Genomic DNA, 19,067 nt, shown 5'->3' on the forward strand with positions numbered 1-19,067 from the left:
TGAGGGACTGTATATTTGCTGATGATAATAAACTTTACGGCAATGCACAAAATAATACTTGTCACGCTCTTTAAGAGAGCGGACTAGAAACCCCCACCCAACCCAGCACTAACACCCAGACAACACACAGACTAAAATAATTCAGAGTTCACACACATTTATTCAATCACACACAGAACTTGCCAAATAAAACAACCACCACAATTCCAGCTGCAACAACTGACACTTAAAGGACAGAGTGGATAAATAAACATGAAACACAGAACTTGAAGAAACGGCCGACCAGTGGAAACCAGCATCCAGCGGTTTAACGAATGTTATCAGTGTGCACTTAGGATATTTGATAAACAAAAAATACTGAAGCACTCTGCACAACACAAGAAAAAAAACAATGACTTGAACGGCGAAAACTGAAGACAGATGAAAACAGATGAAGACGACGAAACTAGTTAGTGAACAAACGATGACAGTGATGAGAAGAGGGCAGCAGGAAGACAGAAGTCAGCAGCAGATGGAGCAACAATGCTGCCTGGCCAACACAGGCTGAAGGGGAGAAGACGCTGCAAACTGCATGAATTATATTATCCTTCTGGAAGGATTAACCCCCCCACCCCCACCCCCACCCCCCAATGAACGTGCAAGACCAGACAAAGTGATAAACAAAAGATTTAACAAAACTGAAACAGCATTATAAAATATCATTATAAAATTCCGTTCAACACCCACCCACACTTCACATTCACTAGTGAACACATTTTCTGAAAGATATTGTACTAAGACTTTAAAAGAACTGGGGGGGGGGGAACATGATAGTTTAGAAAACATTTATCAATAATTTGACCTAGTGAACATAACGAAAATAGAAACATGCTTACAATAATAGTAAAGGGGTTCACAAGGAAAACGTTAACTCATCTCTCAGTTGCAGGAATGCTATATATATATGAAATGAATCACAGCGTTTCCATACTTTAAAAAGCTGTTTAAAATATCGCAACAGAGGGAAACAATACAAGCCTGGCTTCAGCATTAACCTTCAAATCCCAATACACAAAATCAAACATCATCTCGCATTTTAACAGAACATGACAAATGAACACAGAAACAGCACTTATAACAGCTAACTGACAAGTACAGACTACAACAGATAAGTTCAACTATTTCAATAGTGACACTCACCTGTCTACTACTACCCTGACACTGGAAATAAAACAAAACAAAGACGAGACACATCCAGCAGGACACTCTTACCCTTTTTGCTGCAGCACAAAGAACATAGAAACACAGAGCTTGGCCACCTGGAAAAAAAGCCATCCTCACTTGAGGGTACCAAGTGGGCAAAAAGCCCCAAACCCAAACAGGCACGACCTTCCTCCAAGAAGTCCGCGGGCGAAAAGCCTAGAGAAGTGTCACTGACAGAACAGAGAGACGTGAACCTCTGTTCAGCAGTGACAGGAACGCAACACATGACCCCACGATTGTATGTGAAAAACGTACAACCGGGAATCACACATACAAAAAGACAAGCAAGCTGGGGAGAGCGAATGGGGAAGTGTACAAAACAGAACTTTACACGTGATTGTCATGAGTTGTGACAATACTACACAACAAAAGGACTTATATAAATTACAGGACTGGACTGATAGATGGAATCTATATTTTAATGTATCGAAGTGTAAAGTAATGCACATGGGAAGAAAAAATCCAGAAAACAAACACCATATGATAATAAAAGACACCACACAGGACATTGAAAAATGTCTAAGTGAGAAAGACCTTGGCATAATTTTTGATAATAAACTATCATTTGACATACATATACAGAATATAATAAATAAAGCCAACCAGATGACAGGAATAATTAAGAGAACATTTACCTATTTAGATAAAGATATATTTCTTAAACTGTATAAAGCATTGGTTAGATCACAAGTGGAATATGGTAATATTGTGTGGCACCCATACCTCAAGAGACAATCTATAGCTATAGAAAGGGTAAAAGAAGAGCAACTAAGTTATTAAAAGAATGCAAATCTATGAGCTATCAACAGAGACTTATATACTTAAATCGGCATTCATTTAAGGGTAGAAGGCTAAGAGCGGATTTAATAGAAACATACAAAATGTTAAATTGCTATAATGAATTCAGTGTGAATAATATTTTTAAAATGTCAGATTATGAGAGTACAAGAAATTTGATGATGAAAATTTGTAAAGAGCACTGTAATACCAACCTAAGGAAAAATTCATTAGCTAATAGAATTGCACAAATATGGAATGCACTACCAATCGAAACTAAACTTGCACAAAATACTAATGTGTTAAAAAATCTCCTTGACATGAACATCAATTTAAAAGAATAATTTATTGACTTTGATGAGTGATTTACAGAATGTGTAAAAGAAAACATATGTATCCCACAGATAAAAGTAGACCGATATTGAAGGGGACATAAAAAAGGCTGTGAGGCCTAGGCAGTCAAATGCCAGTCCCTACACTACTACTACTACTTCTACATATATCCAGCAGACTGTCTGATTGACAAAGTTCATGAAACAATATGTGAATTAATAGTAAAAGTATGTATAAAAGTCCCATCGCATTTTACAACTGTCAGTGCAGTGATTTCAAATATATCCATATAGGCAACACCACACCTGCTGTTAAAAAAAAGGCAGCAGATGCTCAGTGTGTCAAGAGCCTTGATATCAGCCCAAGGCCTTGAGAGCCAATGTTATGCTTGTGTAAAACCTATGCTGGTCAGACCTCAAGAGCCTTGAAGTTATATTCTGTGTTTCTGAATACCATGTGCTTCAGTGTGCATTTGGTTGAAGGTGTGGGTTGGTTAGAGGTTTGTGTGAGTGTCATATTAGATCTGGTTTCATTGGTGAAAACAGTGTCATGGACTGCAAACGATGAATCTTTCTTTTGTGTTCAAGTATCGCTCGATTGGAAAATAATGCCAGGTGTGAAAGGGCACTGATTTCCATCATTTAGGTATTGTGATGTATGATATGTACAGTGAGTGTTGTGTTGTGCATAATGTGTTCTCTGTGTTTCTATGAAGTATTTGATTAGATGTTTGTATAGGGTTATGCTTGTATGTTTTCTTCATTTCAGTGTTTAAATTCATGTTTTACACAAAAAGGAGCTATGGAAATTAACTTCTTATTATCATTATATGTATGATAGTCAGTCATCTCCGACAGTGACTTTCAGAACAGTTGAGGAAACGACTGCTGTAGCTACCAACTATTTGGGCTAAAATTTGACAATAGTGCTGAGCATCTTGCCCAAGTTACATCTCCACTTTTTAATTTTTTTAACTTGTTTTATTCATTATAAGTACATAGTAAGCAACCACATTCAAATGACTTTTTTTATATTTTAAAAGAGAAGTTACATAAAGGGGTGGGAAAAAAAAGGGTGGGAAGGAGAGGATGCGAATACATAGGCCTACATGCATGGGAAAAGAGGAGAAAAAATATTAGATTATTGATGCATTCACACATAAGTGGGACTCAGTTAGTCTGTAATGACATGCAGACCTCAGAATTACAACACACTGTTTCCAGTGGGACTTATACTGTCAGGTCTTAAGGATATTTTGTAACAGTAATGATTGGACACGTTTCATTTTCACATTTTTAGTACATAAATTCAAACTGTGGGGAGGAAAAAAATCATTTGTGCAACAATTATTCTGTGTTGTGACAGGCACAGTAGCCAAGTGGTTAAAGCATTGGAGTTTCAATCTGAGGGTCCCAGGTTCAAATCTTGATAACGGCACCTGGTGGGTAAAGGGTGGAGATTTTTCTGATCTCCCAGGTCAGCACATGTGTAGGCCTGCTTGTGCCTGAACCCCCTTCATGTGTATACACACAGAGAAGATCAAGTACGTCACGTTACAGGTCTTGTAATCCATGTCAGTGTTTGGTGGGTTATGGAAACAAGAACATACCCAGCATGCACACCCACAAAAACGGAGTATAGCTGCCAACATGGTGGTGTAAAAACAATCATACATGTAAAAGCCCACTCGTGTACATATGAGTGAATGTGAAAGTTGCAGCCCACAAATGAAGAAGAAATTCTTTGTTACAACAACCCCCTGTTTGCCTTTCCCCTGCAGGTGACAGTCAGCTACCAGCAGTGCACACCAGCGGCCACCTGTACATGCTCTGTGATGGTGTCCACCACCAACACCACTGTGCTGTTTGACCGGTGTCGGCGCATTAGTGCCAGAGGGCCACCCTCCACCATGGATGTCAGCATGACCAAGACGGGATCCGTTGATGACCTGCAGGTGTACCGTCACTCCGACATGCAGAGTTATTATGTATGTATTTGTGTGTTTGTGTGTATGTGTGTTTGGATGGAGTGTGTACATTTGTGTGTGTGTGTGTTTATGGACTGTGTATGTTTGGGTATGTGTGAGGTAGGGGTGTATGACATGCAGTTGCACCATCACTCTGACCATTTTTCAGTAGAAGTTGTGAAAGGCACACCAGAATATGCTGCAACAACATGCAGAGTTAGGACAGGAGCACTGAAATACTTATCATTCTTTGTTTATCTCTGATTATCTCATGAAAAGAAAATATATAATATTGGTACATATATAGCACATATCCTTGGTCAGAAACCAATCTCAAAACTCTTTACAAACACAGAATCATTTGCATAAGAGGCTGCCCACCTCAGTATAGCCAACTTAACTTTAGGCAGTTATCATTTGTTTCCCCTGTCAGTCATGTTTCAGTCACACACACGCAAACACATACACATGTACATGAACTCTTACACGCAATTACACACACATGCATGCATCTTAGAGAGGATTTCACTATGAAATTTTGCCAGGGACAACTCTTTTGTTGCTTGTTTTTTTTGGTAAATGCATAAAGTGCATTGTGCACACAGGATCTTGGTTTATTGTCTCATACAATTGACTAGATATACAAGGATATGGTTATTTAGTTCGCACTTCTCAGCCTGTCTTGATTGCTTTACATATAGGTGAGTTGTTTACCTACAGATGTGTTGTTGTTCACAGACAGATGTGTTGTTGTTTACATACAGATGTGTTGTTGTTTACATACAAGTGTGTTGTTGTTTTCATACGGGTGTGTTGTTGTTTACATACAGGTGGTATTGCCGACAGGATCCATTGTGACCGTGAAACAAAGTTTCTATTTCCTCAACGTTTGGATCACTGCTTCCAGTTTTGATTTCGGAAAGACTGAAGGTACGATGCTTGTTGTTTTCCACACTTGTTACGAACACGTTCCTGATATGATTTTTTGTTGCTTCAGTATTTCTGTAACAATAGATTTTTTTTCTTTTTAATCCAGTAAATGCCAGGAAATATTGTGAATAACTGCTGTCCCCTTGCTAGGGAATTTTGGTGACTCAGGCTTGTTTCTTAAGGCTAGCACAAAAAGTGTAGATAATACAGAAAATGAATTATATTTTTGTGAGGATTTTGAATCTGATATGGTTTTTCCATTAATGTTCATCTGTGACTGCTGTTTTAGGTTAATGTTTCTCTGTGACTGTTGCCTGAGGTTAACATTCCCAGTGACTGCTGCCTGAGATTAATGTTTCCCTGTGACTGGTGCCTCAGGTTAATGTTTCCCTGTGACTGCTGCCTGAGGTTAATGTTCCTCTGTGACTGCTGCCTCTGATTAATGTTCCCCTGTGACTGCTGCCTTCCCCTGTGACTGGTGCCTGAGGTTAGTGTTCCCCTGTGACTGGTGCCTGAGGTTAATGTTTTTTGTGACTGCTGCCTGAGGTTAATGTTCCCCTGTGACTGCTGCCTGAGGTTAATGTTCCCCTGTGACTGCTGCCTCGGGTTAATGTTCCCCTGTGACTGCTGCCTGAGGTTAGTGTTCCCCTGTGACTGCTGCCTGAGGTTAATCTTCCCCTGTGACTGCTGCCTGAGGTTAGTGTTCCCCTGTGACTGCTGCCTTCCCCTGTGACTGCTGCCTGAGGTTAATGTTCCCCTGTGACTGCTGCCTGAGGTTAATGTTTTTTGTGACTGCTGCCTGAGGTTAATGTTCCCCTGTGACTGCTGCCTGAGGTTAATCTTCCCCTGTGACTGCTGCCTGAGGTTAGTGTTCCCCTGTGACTGCTGCCTTCCCCTGTGACTGCTGCCTGAGGTTAATGTTTCTCTGTGACTGCTGCCTGAGGTTAATGTTCCCCTGTGACTTCTGCCTGAGGCTAATAATTATATCCCTGTGACTGTGCCTGAGGTTAATGGTTTTTTTGTGACTGCTGCCTGAGGTTAATGCCTGAGGTTAATGTTTTCCCTGTGACTGCTGCCTGAGGTTAATATTTTCCCTGTGACTGCTGCCTGAGGTTAATGTTTCTCTGTGACTGCTGCCTGAGGTTGACGTTTCCCTGTGACTTGATATGGATATTAATATAGCACCTATCCTCGTTCAGAGACCAAGCTCTAAACGCTTTACGCGCTTGGTGTCATTTGCACAACAGGCTGCCTACCTGGGTAGAGCCAACTTACAGCTGCCATTGGGCGCTTATCATTCGTTTCCAGGGTCATTCAGTCAGATTCCAGGCACGCACACATGCACTCTCAGACAGACATGTAACATTGACTGGTGCCTGAAGTTAATGGTTTCCTGTGACTTTTGCCTGAGGTTAATTTTCCCAGTGACTTGTTTCCCTGTTGCAGCCTGAGGTTAATGTTTCCCTGTGTCCGCTGCCTGAGATTGTTTTTTCCTATGACTTGTGCCTGCAGGCCTTTGTGGACTGTTTGACCTGGACGCCTACAACGACCTGATCCTGCCTGGAGGGGAGAGCTACGTGATGGAGGAGGGAGACATGCAGTATGGCATGCTTTCCCCACGAAGCTTCATCAACCAGTGGAGGTTAGTCAGTGTCTGATTACATCAGTGGCTCTACGCTTTGTTTGTCTGTGTGTGCTACGTGTGCTTGTGTGCATGTTTGTGGCATTTGTACTTGCTGCTTGTGTTGGGGTGTGGGTGCACACAGGTTCTCTCCACATGGTCCATTTTTTTTCGTTCTTGTTTTTATTTCAGTCATTTGCCTTCTGTGTATCTTTCCCTTCACCGTATGATAATGTACTCTCTTATTTGTTTATTTTGTTTATCATTTTTTATTTCAAGGTTTTGCACAAACCTAAGGAAGGCTCTCAAGGCCTGATCAGCACATTGGGTTTATGCAAAGGTCAGGCATCTGCAGCAGATGCAGTGAAGCATCTACGGATCAGTCTGCACACTCTGACACCTTGAAACAGAAACTTATAGCACTGCGTCTTGTCTTTTGCATCTGCAGCTTTTTTTTTTGCTTTTTTGTTTTTGTTTTTGTTTTTGTTTTTTTGTTTGGTTGGTTTTTTTGCTCTCCTGATCACATTTGCGAGATCTTGGATTCCCTATTCCAGAGTGAAATGAGGTCAGTGTGGCATGAGTTTGAAGTGCTGTTACAGCAAAGCTTCATCAACCAGTGGAGGTCAGGGTCTGGAGAACAGTGGTACAGTAGTCTGATACTGTATAAGAAAAAAGCTTTGATATCTTTTTTCTTTTTTTTCTTCTTTTTTTTAATAAGACAATGAGATACCTATGCAGGAGAAACAGTAGTGATGTCACATATTTTGAGGCCAGCAGGACTTTGCCCACATGAGAAAATGCCTAACCCTTACACACACATGCAAGCACATGCCTGTATGTATGCATGCACACACGCACATCTGCATGTGGGGACACCCACACCCACACATACACACCCACACACACACACACACACACACACACATGCTCACACACACACACACACACAAACACGCACACACACACACACACACACACAGGTCAGTCATATCCCACTGTTCCAGCCTAGCTTCATCATTGAAACTTTGCAGATGATAGATCAGTACCTCGCCCCCCATCTCATGTCCCAGCAGTGCCTCTATTTTTGTCACCACTTTTGTTCATTGTCTTTGCTGCTTCAGGACCTCCAACGTTCCAGACGGGCCTGACAGAATGGTAACTCCATCCTGCAGCTGTCTGGACTCGAACCCCTCTCCAGACCAGTGCAGTCACGTGTCCAGAGTGGCCACTTGTGATTATGTGCAAGGTAAAGAATTATCAACAATAACAGTTAGCAGAAATGGTATGTTGTAGATGTCTGTTTTAAATGTCTTCAGTGACCTCTGCTGCGGTTATGACAAAACAAATCTGTTATCATTTTTTTCCATAAAGAGAAAGGATTCTTAGTGCTAATATTCTAATATTAGAAGTCCGCTCACCCACGCACCCCCCCCCCCCCACACACACACACACATACACACACAAAAAATCAAAGGATTGTTAGCACTGATATTCTAATAGTAGAAGTCCACACACACACGCACGCGCACACACGCACACACACACACACACACACACACACACAGAGAAAGGATTGTTAGCACTGATATTCTAATAGAAGTTCACACACACACACACACGCATATACGTACACTAAGGACGCACACACAATAAGGACATGTTGGTGATACACACAAGAATTATGTAGCTTAAGTGTTCAACATCACACTCTCATACAATGGTACAGCTATATATTTATTCTTACAAGCAGTACTGTACCCACCAGTGCATTTGTGAATATGCACACAGCACTCACAGTTGCACTCACAGTTGCACTTGACTGTCAGTGACCAAGTGCACACCAGCATGAAGTAGGTAACTAAATAGAATACTAATGATAATAATAGATAGTACTTATATGGCACAAATTCCCCATATGATTGGCTGTAATCACCTTACATGAAACAACACATATACAATAGTGCATAATAACATACCTCTGCACATGAAAAAACAACGCATATATGTGTATCCATACACCAAGACAACACTACAAATTGCAGGTATGAACACACACACACACACACACACACACACACACACACACACACACACATGACAAAAATACCCTACACACACGCACGCCCACATGCACACACAAACATCCACCCACAGACACACACACACACTATATGATAACTTCAGTAGAGGGCAAAGTGGGGTGGGAATGAGGAGGAATAATGCAGGCAATTAGCTGTGCTTCATTACACCCAAACGCTGATCCTATGGTGTGCCAGGTAGAGACATCACACAGCTGCTGGCTGAAGTCGCTGAAACCAGTCCTTCGTCCCGCAGGCGGCGTTCAGTGGATAGCGACATTGACTTCACCACCAACTTCACGGAGGTACTCACACCAGTCAGCTTTATTTCATTTCTGTAAATCTTCTTTCTAAGTTGTATTGTATTATTGTAATACTCTTTTTTTGTCACAGTAAATTTCCCTGTGTGAAATTTGGGCTGCTCTCCCAAGTGAGAGCACATGGCTACACTGAGAGCGCTACCCATTTTTTGTTTTTTTTTGCCTGCACGTTTTTATTTGTTTTCTTACCAAAGTGGATTTTTCTCCGGAATTTTGCCAGGAACAACCCTTTTGTTGCCATGAATTCTTTTACATGCACTTAGTGCATGCTCCACACAGGACCTTGGTTTATTGTCTCATCCGAATGACCGGTGTCCAGACCACCACTCAAGGTCTAGTGGAAGGGGAGAAAATACTGGCAACAGTGGGATTCGAACTAGTGCGCTCAGATTCTCTGGCTTCCTCAGCAGACATGTTACCACTAGGCCAACTCTGCACAAGTCACTGCTCCACCTTCACTTATCTTTTGTCTGTTTTTGATTGTTTTTTTTTTTTTGGTTTTTTTTTTTTTTCAAAACATATGTAGATAGATGTATACAGACAGAGAGTAAATGGTAAATCCAGACCCTGATGTCTTGGTTTCCTCAGTGGACATGGAATTAGCATAAAAAATCAGCCTTGGTTTAATTTTCAACCATACTTTGTGCTGGAGGTGAGAGTGTGTGTTTGAAAATACCTCATTAATGCTTCTGTAAGCATTTACTTCCTTTTTTTTTTTATTTAATAGGATCCACACAGTTTCAGGGTTTTTTTTGTTTTTTTCTTTTTGTCATTAATTTAAGAACTGCAATAAAAATGGGATACCGCATATATGTGGCTGTACAGAATGTTGTATGGCCAATTGTTCTGGAACTACATAGGTGCATAAAAAGGTGACATTTTCACACTGTCATTATTCTTCTGTTGTCACCAAATCACTACGGTGCAGCATGCATAAATGAGGACTGACTAGTGTGTGTGTAGAATGGGGATGACCAATAGTTCTGGAACTACATAGGCACATGAAAAGATTACATTTTTACATCAGCATAATTCCCACATTACACCAAGTCATTACAATGCTGCATGCGTGAATGAGGTCTGTCTGATGTCTGTGCACAGAACATGGGATGGCCAATAATTCTGGAATTACAGAGGCATGTGAATAGATTACATTTTTACACAAATAAATTCCTACATGATCACCAAGTCACTACAATGCTTCATGCATGAATAAGGACTGACTGATGTCTATGCACAGAACATGGGATGACCAATAGTTCTGGAACTTAATCGGCGCATGAAAAGACTACGTTTTTAAAACTGGCAAAATTCCTACATTATCACCAAGTCACTACAGCACTGCATGCTTAAACAAGGACCTACCAATGCCTTTCCACAGAACATAGGATGGCCAATTGTTTTGGAACCATATAGGCACATGAAAAGGTGATATTTTCACACTGGCATGATTCTTTCATTATCACCAAGTTATTACAGTGCTGTATGCAAGAATGAGGACTAACCAGTGTCTGTGCACAGAACAAGGGATGGCTAATAGTTTTAGAACCACACAGGCATATGAAAAGATGACATTTTTACACTTGCATAATTCCTGATGGATGTGTGTGCACAGAAAGCGGTCAGGACGATGGCCAATAACTGGACGGAGGCAGAGACGACTTACCACTGTGAGAACCTACTTTGGAACTCAGAAGTCATCAAGTACTGTGCCAGTGCTGTCCACATTGCTAATGACACCTTGTTGTCCGGTACCTTCATCAAAGCTTGTACGGAAAACATCAGGGTAAGGCACTGGATGTTAATTGTTCTTTGTTGCTTAGTCCAGCCGACCACACAGGGCCATACCAGGACTGTCAAACCATGCAAATGCTCAACTGTGTCAACAAAAAACTGTCACATGGCAAATAAGATTAGGCTGTACTGAGGACACCAGCCATTCTGCTTAATTCATCATCAGAGTTTAAAAAAATGTAATAAAAGAAAAAACAATACTTCAAAGCCCCCAAAAAAATGCATAAAAAGGCCATATTTTTTTTAAATTATAGGCAAATGACACTGCAAAATGGACAGCTAGTGCCCATCCCAGTGTTTACAATTTCACTACCTAATCACCAGAGCAAAATAGCACAGATAGTAAGTACATCATAGACTGAGGAAAAAGTGTCAAGGCTTGCTTGAGAAAAGAAAGGGGAATAGACTGGGAAGGCAGAAAAAGAACACAACAGTGAAGGAAGAAAAAGGCAAAAACAAAGAGAAAGGCGCTGGATGGAGGAGGACCTTTGTTGAATGTCCCCTCACACGTACTGATGATTGTGGACATTTTGTTAAAGCTTTTAATTATCACATTTGAAAGTTATCATTTAAAAGGAAAGTGAGGTGGCTGGGGATGGGGGGGTAAATGCTGAGTAAGGTGATGAGTGCTGGTTTGTAGGTTTGTGTGTGTAAAGACATGCAGAATTCATAGAGGTATATAGTTTGGGCTTGTGCATTGAAATTCATGTTTACTGTCATCCCCACAGGCATGTGTGTGTCTACACACACACACACACACACACACACACACATAATGACTGTGATAAAAGGTGTCCATTTTCTGCTGTGTTACATTTAAATAATGCTTACTATAACTTATATGATTAAGGTGGCAGAATGGTTAAGACGCTCAGCTGCGAATACACAGTCCATGATGGTCTGGGTTTGAATCCCGTTCTTGCCCTGTCTCCCAAGTTTGATTGGAAAATTGAATTGAGCATCTAGTCATTTGGATAAGACAATAAACCGAGGTCCCATGTGCAACACGCACTTGGTGCACTGACAAAGAACCCATGACAACAAGAGCATTGCGCTCTGGCAAAATTCTGTAGAAGAAATCCGCTTGGATGGATATACAGATATATGATTTATGCATACTCTCAAGGCCTAAGCGTGTCGGGTTACGCTGTTGGTCTGGCATCTGTTTAGCAGATGTGGTGTAGCATATCTGGATTTGTCCGAACGCAGTGATGCCTCCTTGAGTAACTGAAGTGAAACTGAACTTACTGTAACTGCAGGTGAACGACCCCACCGATGGGAACTCCACCATCATCATGGCTATACAGGCCTGCCGCTCTCTGTTCCTGCACAACAACACTTACATGGAACAGCCCGCTACACGCCCCTACACCATCAAGTTCTTCCAACACACCTGTGTCGACAACTGCAATGGCAACGGAGACTGTATGATGGGTAAGCTTCTGTAGGGGGACTTGGTGTGAAAACCAGAAAAGGGTGTGAAAACCTGGTATTGTTGTCTGCTGTGCTTGATTGAGCGGGACCTCGGTCTCTGTCATTGAAAGGTTTTCATTGTTACTCTCGTATCCCCTTTTCGTTTCCATGATCTGTCATTGAAAGGTTTTCATTTTTGACCCACTTGTGTAACAATGTGAGTCTATGTGATGACCTGGTGTTCAGTTGTCTGTGTGTGTGTGTGTGTGTGTGTGTATGTCTGTGTGACATGGTAAACTTTACCATATTGTCATTTTCATTTTCTCTGGAAATGCATAGTCAGTTGATACCAAATTTGGCACAAAAATAGCAAATGATCAGTTCTTTCCATACATTCTAATCATAATGATATTGCACCTCTGGGAAGGGTACAAAATAAATTTGAATATTTTCACCCAAAAAATTACTGTTACCTTTTTCTTTCTTTTACACAAAACTTAGCATTTGTATGTGACATACTGATACATTGAACAACAGCAGTTAATTGATATTTTTGTTGCTGAAAATGGAACTTCTTTTGCTCAGTATGGAATTCACATTCATACACACTTCTCTCATAGGCTGAAAACCGATTATCAGTAAGGGAGATAATTTTCTTACAACAGATCTCACTCATCCAAAACACTACAAAATTAAAACATGACTCTGGGCATAAAAAGGCTTTTGTGTTTTATACTCAGTGGGAAGGTCTTTCACTATTTACATTTGAGAATGGTGCTAACTACACAACATCAGCATATTTACTGCATACAAATATTTTACAGATGTTACATTATTAGCTAGAATAAACTTATGGAAATTGTACATGACAGTCCCCATACAAGGGAGACCTCTTGGAACACAGAGTGCCGCATTCACTCGATAATTTGCAATAACATATAATTGACAGGAGGCGAAGAAGGCAGTTCAGTTTTTGTTCAGAAAGAATTTGTGCACAGGCCTATAAAAAACTTACTGCATGAATGTCCCCAACAAACATACAAATACACGAAATCGATTTTCCAAGCTCCATTTGTCAGTTACATCACATCGCATTCTGCATGCACGAAGGAAGACAAGTCTGATCATTACCAATTGTGCATCTATTTATAGTAGTCCAAGCGTGGAAGTCTGTAAAATATGCAATACCGAGCTTTGGAAGCTTTTTAACAATAACATAATCTTTAATGTGTCTGTTTTCCATATTGTTCAGAGGCCAAGTACAAATATGCAGAGCAACTCCTAGCAGATATTTTGAGGTACTGAAGGGTGTTTCGGCTGCTCACCACCTGTCTAAAATTAGCTGTTGTAGTATGGTCCATTCAGTTGACACGAAGGGGTGACAGGTTGGTGTAATGAACATGCAAGTGGTCGTGCCATGGCTGATTGGCATCAAAAAGTAACCCTTGTAACATGAAACAGTTCTGGAAATGCATATTGCATACTTTTGGTTTGGGGATTCCCATTGTTTTTTCACAGTTCTGAAAGAACAAGTGTGTAACAACTACGCTGTTTATTTACTCTCATCAGAAAGTAGAAATAGTTTGCTAGTATTATGGGCTTTTGAGGCAATGTTTAGCTTCAGCAGATAGTTGTACGCATCTTTCTTACTCAGATCAGTAAAATCCTTGATGTTTGACATCAGACATCTCGTCCACTGACTGACCTTGTGGGTGAATAAGCAAGCTCTTATTTAGTATTACCAGTGGGCCTATTAACATATATCGATCCATATAATATTTTCTACTTTTCGTCAGAAATGATTATTCGTAGGATTGAAAATCGTATGTTTGAAACAGAACGATTCCATCTGAAGCAGCCCATGTTCCTGCGGTATTTCACACTTTTTTCTTTTCTTTTTTTAACCATAAATATAGATCTAGATCAAATAGTGTGTGTTTTTGACCAGATTATACTTTTTTTTTTCTTCTTCTTCTTTCTTCTTCTTAATTTCTTTGTTGGATTGAGTGCATATCACAAGTGAGTCTTGAAGGCCTTACCTTTCTTGTTATACTCTCTTATCTCCCTTTCATTGCTGTGACTGCCTCTGTCAGGATCTCTGCACAATCAGTTTAAATTAGTGTTTGGCACCCCAAATTAGGATTGTGTGTGTGTGTGTGTGTGATATTTTTCATGGTTTGGGGTTTGTGCCATTTTCAACTTCTTTAAACCTGAGAAACAGGTGGTTTACCTGCACATTCAGCTATTTGTTTTGTCGGGGTTTTTTTGTTGTTTGAACTTTTTTATTCTGATTTTCCAAAGGAGCTACCCTAGTTTCTTTTTCTGTCAGTATGTTTGTACAAAATACATACAATCTTGCTGGTTAAAAAAAAAAAAAGTGCATGGAAAATACAGCAGATGCCAAAACTTGCAATAATGATGTATAACACATTTATACATAGTTACCCAAACATTGACATTGAACCAAAGGTGAGTGCCACTGCTACCCTGGCTTTGTGGGAGGAAACTGCTCGTACCAGCGCACCAGTTTGCCCCGGCCCACCAACACCAAGGTGATCAAGAACGGCCTGTGTGAAGTGTCTTCAACCAGTCACTGCCAGGAGATCTTCATCAAGGGTGAAGGCTTTGTGGAGTCCCCCTACCTGTCCTGTCACATCCAGAGTGTCAAGGTGAGGAGGGGAAATCTGTTGAGTCAGATGGCTTGTTCACATGTCACGATGGTGCTGTTTGCTTCAACATTGAAAGTTTGTTCACATGCATGTTTCATGCACACTCGGCTGCACAGCTGGGCAGGGGGAGGAAACTCAGGCTGTACTCATGGGATAGAAAGAGTTAAAATACTGTCCAGAAGTTTTATTTTCAGAAATTGATGAGTGTATGTGTATTACAGGTGTTGTAGTCAGCCCCTCAGAAATGTTTATTTTGAAATGAGTGTACATGTATCGCAGCTGTAGAGATGCCAACTGTTACAATTTCTTCGTATGTTGTTTAGCTCGATTGCAGTCTTTTCTTATGTTATGTCAACATCAGAATTGTTCTGACGAGTTCATTTTCAACTATATAGCACAGTCACATGCTTTCCTTTTGTAACATTACGCAGGCAGTCTAGACCTATCAATATTGAGGCCAAGGAAGTCACTACTAACTTTGGTCTCACATGATGATGCTCAGCTAATCATGTGTGTGTTTACATTGAAACATCATTGAGTGGACCAGTCAGCTCAATCATTTGCCCGAACAAGAGAGAACATGGCTAAATCAATTTGCATCACGGTCAAACAGAGTCCGAGTGTTCCAACCAGATTCAAAACGTTTCTACCATCTTTGCAGGTGTTGTCGTCAGGCTTCAACTCCCCAATGGGTCCGCCCAAGAAGGTTCCGGCCACACTGGTGACAGCCAACATGGCGCACTGCGAAATCACACGCTCCGACCACGCACAGCAGACAATTATGGTCGCCATCAGCAACGACGGAATTAATCCTGGTGCCTCCATGCTCTACACTGCCTACGACTTGCGCTGCTACGCCTGTGACCCCTACACACACCAGTGCAATCGCATCGTGAGTGTTGTGGTGTGGCTGTTGCCTTTAATCACATCGTGAGTGTTGTGGTGCGACTGTTGTCTTTCATCACACTGTGAGTGTTGTGGTGTGACTGTTGTCTTTCATCACACTGTGAGTGTTGTGGTGCGAATGTTGTCTTTCATCACACTGTGGGTGTTGTGGTGCGACTGTTGTCTTTCATCACACTGTGAGTGTTGTGTTGTGGTGCGACTGTTGTCTTTCATCACACTGTGAGTGTTGTGGTGCGACTGTTGTCTTTCATCACACTGTGAGTGTTGTGGTGCGACTGTTGTCTTTAATCACACTGTGAGTGTTGTGGTACAGCTTTTGTCTTTCATCACATTATGTTGTGGTGTGACTGTTGTCTTTCATCACATTGTGAGTATTGTAGTGCGACTGTTGTCTTTCAATCCTGCTACTGTCAATCGCGGCGCATCAGTTCCATTCGGAAATATCTGTCCACCGATGCAACATTTAGACTGGTCGTTTCTCTCATTCTCTCTCGCCTTGACTACTTAACTCTCTATTGTCTGGCTTGCCTGCTTCATCCATTCAGTCCTTTCAGTGCATACAAATTCTGCTGCCCAACTCCTTCTCAGAAAGAAAAGATCTGAGCACATCATTCCTCTTTTGCGACATCTTCATTGGCTCCTTGTCTCACACAGAATAAAGTACAAGATCAGCACTCTATGTTATACATGCATTCACAAATCTGCCCCTTCCTATCTCTGTGGCTGCCTTCACTTCTGCACTCCATCTCACTCTCTACGATTGGCTTTGGATCCATTTTATTTACACATACCCTGATTCAAACACTCTGTCTCTGGACCTTGCCATTTGAATGAACTTCCTCTTTCGCTTCGTCAGGTCTCCGCACTCAGCTCTTTCAAGTCTGGCCTTAAAACCCACCTCTTCCAAATATAGCCTCCCTTCCCTTCCTTGTCTTCAGTTTCTCCAGTTTTTAGAGTTATGCATGCATGTGAATGACTGGTGCAAAAGAGCTTTGATTTGTCTCTGCACAAGATTCAGCGCTTTATAAATATCATTATTATCACACTGTGAGTTGCTGTGGCATGAGACTGTTTTCTTTTAGTGACTTACGAACGGTAGTTTAGAACAGTACATCTGTATTTCACAAACATGAGGTGGTCATGCATGCACTAAGTATAAAAGAAACATTAAAGCCTATTTTTAGATACTGTTGATCAAGCTGACATTAAAATCGTTTACCTGTACACATCCATCAAGTCAGTGGAAAGAACTCTTTCACATTTTCTCAGAAATGTTGGTGATAATTCCCTTGCAGAGAAATCACATTTTTTACATGAATTGTTCCTGACTTTCAGGCCACAAGTACATGTGAAATCAAAGGCCAGTGCTACATGCCTGAGGAATCCTCTGTGGACGACAGCTGCCTCTTCTGCAATCCTGCGAAGAGTGCCACAGAATGGTCCATCAAAGACTGTAAGTATTTCTTTTTTCCTCTTCTTTTCATTCTCTTTCAGTGGCATTACTCCAAAGCCACTCAACTTGAATCCCTCATACACAGCTGCACCCGTAAAACATTCTGGCAGTTTGCATGTATTGATTTGATCTTTAATCTTTGTAGAGAATGAAGTATACCGATGTTTTGTAGGCCCTAGCAGGTCACTGACATTTTATTTGTTTGTTGCTGATGTGGCAGATGTGTTCTGTTGTTGTTGGAAATACTTTTTACAAGCTGTGTAGTTTTCTTTGAATGACTGCTGCATTTTACGTTTATGCACCAGTACACATTTGGCATAGTGTTGTTTCTTTGTGGAAGGCACATTACTGAGACTGTCCTCTCACCACCTGGTGGTGTGTCCATCGAGATCGATGATGACCATCGTTGTCATCCAGATGGGGGATGGGGGGAGGGTGGTGGTGGGGTGGGGGGAAGGATGCTCATGAATCTATCTGTGAGTGCGCAGATGGCTGAATAGTCCAATCTGCGCACGAAATGTTCGCTGACAGTTGGGGCAGACAAAGACAGGCATATCATTGTCAGGGAGCTTGTTTGCCCGTGACTTTCTGGCCTGCCTCTTCTCAACAGCTGCAGCAGTCCTGTTGGCCTCGCACAACCTGGCGCCTTTGCACAGCAGCGCGCCATTTGTCACGGTCCACTGCAGATTCCTCCCAGGAGTCAGGGTTGATATCAAACGCTTTCAGAGAGACTTTCAGAGTATCTCTGAAGCGCTTCTTCTGACCTCCGTGTGATCTCTTCCCTTGTTGCAGCTCGCCATAGAAGAGCCTTTTGGGCAGCCGATGGTCTGGCATGCACGCCACGTGTCCAGCCCAGCGAAGCTGGGACTGCATCAGGATGGTGAAGATGCTGGGAAGGGTGGCTTTTGCGAGCACCTCTGTGTCAGGGGTCTTGTCTTGCCACTTGATGTTCAGTAGCTTCCTGAGGCATGTTCTGTGGAAGTGGTTCAGCTTCTTGGCGTGTCGTTGGTACACTGTCCAAGTTTCGCAGGCGTACAGTAGTGTGGGGAGAACTACTGCTCTGTAGACCTTTAGCTTGGTCTCAAGACTAATGCCTCTTCTGTTCCAGACATTTGCATTGAGTCTACCAAAAGCTGCGCTTGCTCTTGCAATCCTGACGTTCACTTCATCGTCGATTGTCACATTTCGTGACAGTGTGCTGCCAAGGTATGTGAACCGCTCCACCGCACTGAGTCTCTGACCGTTGACTGTGATGTTGGGCTCAACGTAGGGTTTCCCTGGGGCTGGCTGATGGAGAACTTCAGTTTTCCTCGTGCTGATGGTAAGGCCGAAGTTCCTGCTGGCAGTGGCAAACTTGTCGACGCTGAGTTGCATGTCAGCTTCAGATCCAGCGTTGAGGGCACAATCATCAGCAAACAAAAAGTCTCTGATGATGTCTGTCATGACCTTCGTTTTTGCTTGAAGCCTTCTGAGGTTAAACAGCTTGCCATCTGTTCGGTACTTTAGGCCGATTCCAACATCGCCATCTCTGAAGGCATCAGTAAGCATTGCAGAGAACATGAGGC

The 19,067-nt window shown here is 41.7% G+C and overlaps 1 protein-coding gene across 2 annotated transcripts in view; it reads left to right on the plus strand.

The window, feature by feature from the left end:
* The window catches only part of LOC143276085 (uncharacterized), a 146,263-nt gene that overhangs the window by 118,745 nt on the left and 8,451 nt on the right, over window positions 1–19,067 (plus strand). For both annotated transcript variants that reach the window (XM_076580478.1, XM_076580486.1), the window contains 10 exons: window positions 4,133–4,339; window positions 5,149–5,248; window positions 6,761–6,890; window positions 7,991–8,115; window positions 9,146–9,252; window positions 10,883–11,053; window positions 12,321–12,495; window positions 14,944–15,143; window positions 15,805–16,035; window positions 17,385–17,502. In XM_076580478.1, the coding sequence (XP_076436593.1) occupies window positions 4,133–4,339; window positions 5,149–5,248; window positions 6,761–6,890; window positions 7,991–8,115; window positions 9,146–9,252; window positions 10,883–11,053; window positions 12,321–12,495; window positions 14,944–15,143; window positions 15,805–16,035; window positions 17,385–17,502 (1,564 nt within the window). The remainder of the gene's footprint in view (window positions 1–4,132; window positions 4,340–5,148; window positions 5,249–6,760; window positions 6,891–7,990; window positions 8,116–9,145; window positions 9,253–10,882; window positions 11,054–12,320; window positions 12,496–14,943; window positions 15,144–15,804; window positions 16,036–17,384; window positions 17,503–19,067) is intronic.

This window comes from Babylonia areolata, chromosome 2, assembly GCF_041734735.1.
Source record: "Babylonia areolata isolate BAREFJ2019XMU chromosome 2, ASM4173473v1, whole genome shotgun sequence".
NCBI classification, from domain to species: domain Eukaryota; kingdom Metazoa; phylum Mollusca; class Gastropoda; order Neogastropoda; family Buccinidae; genus Babylonia; species Babylonia areolata.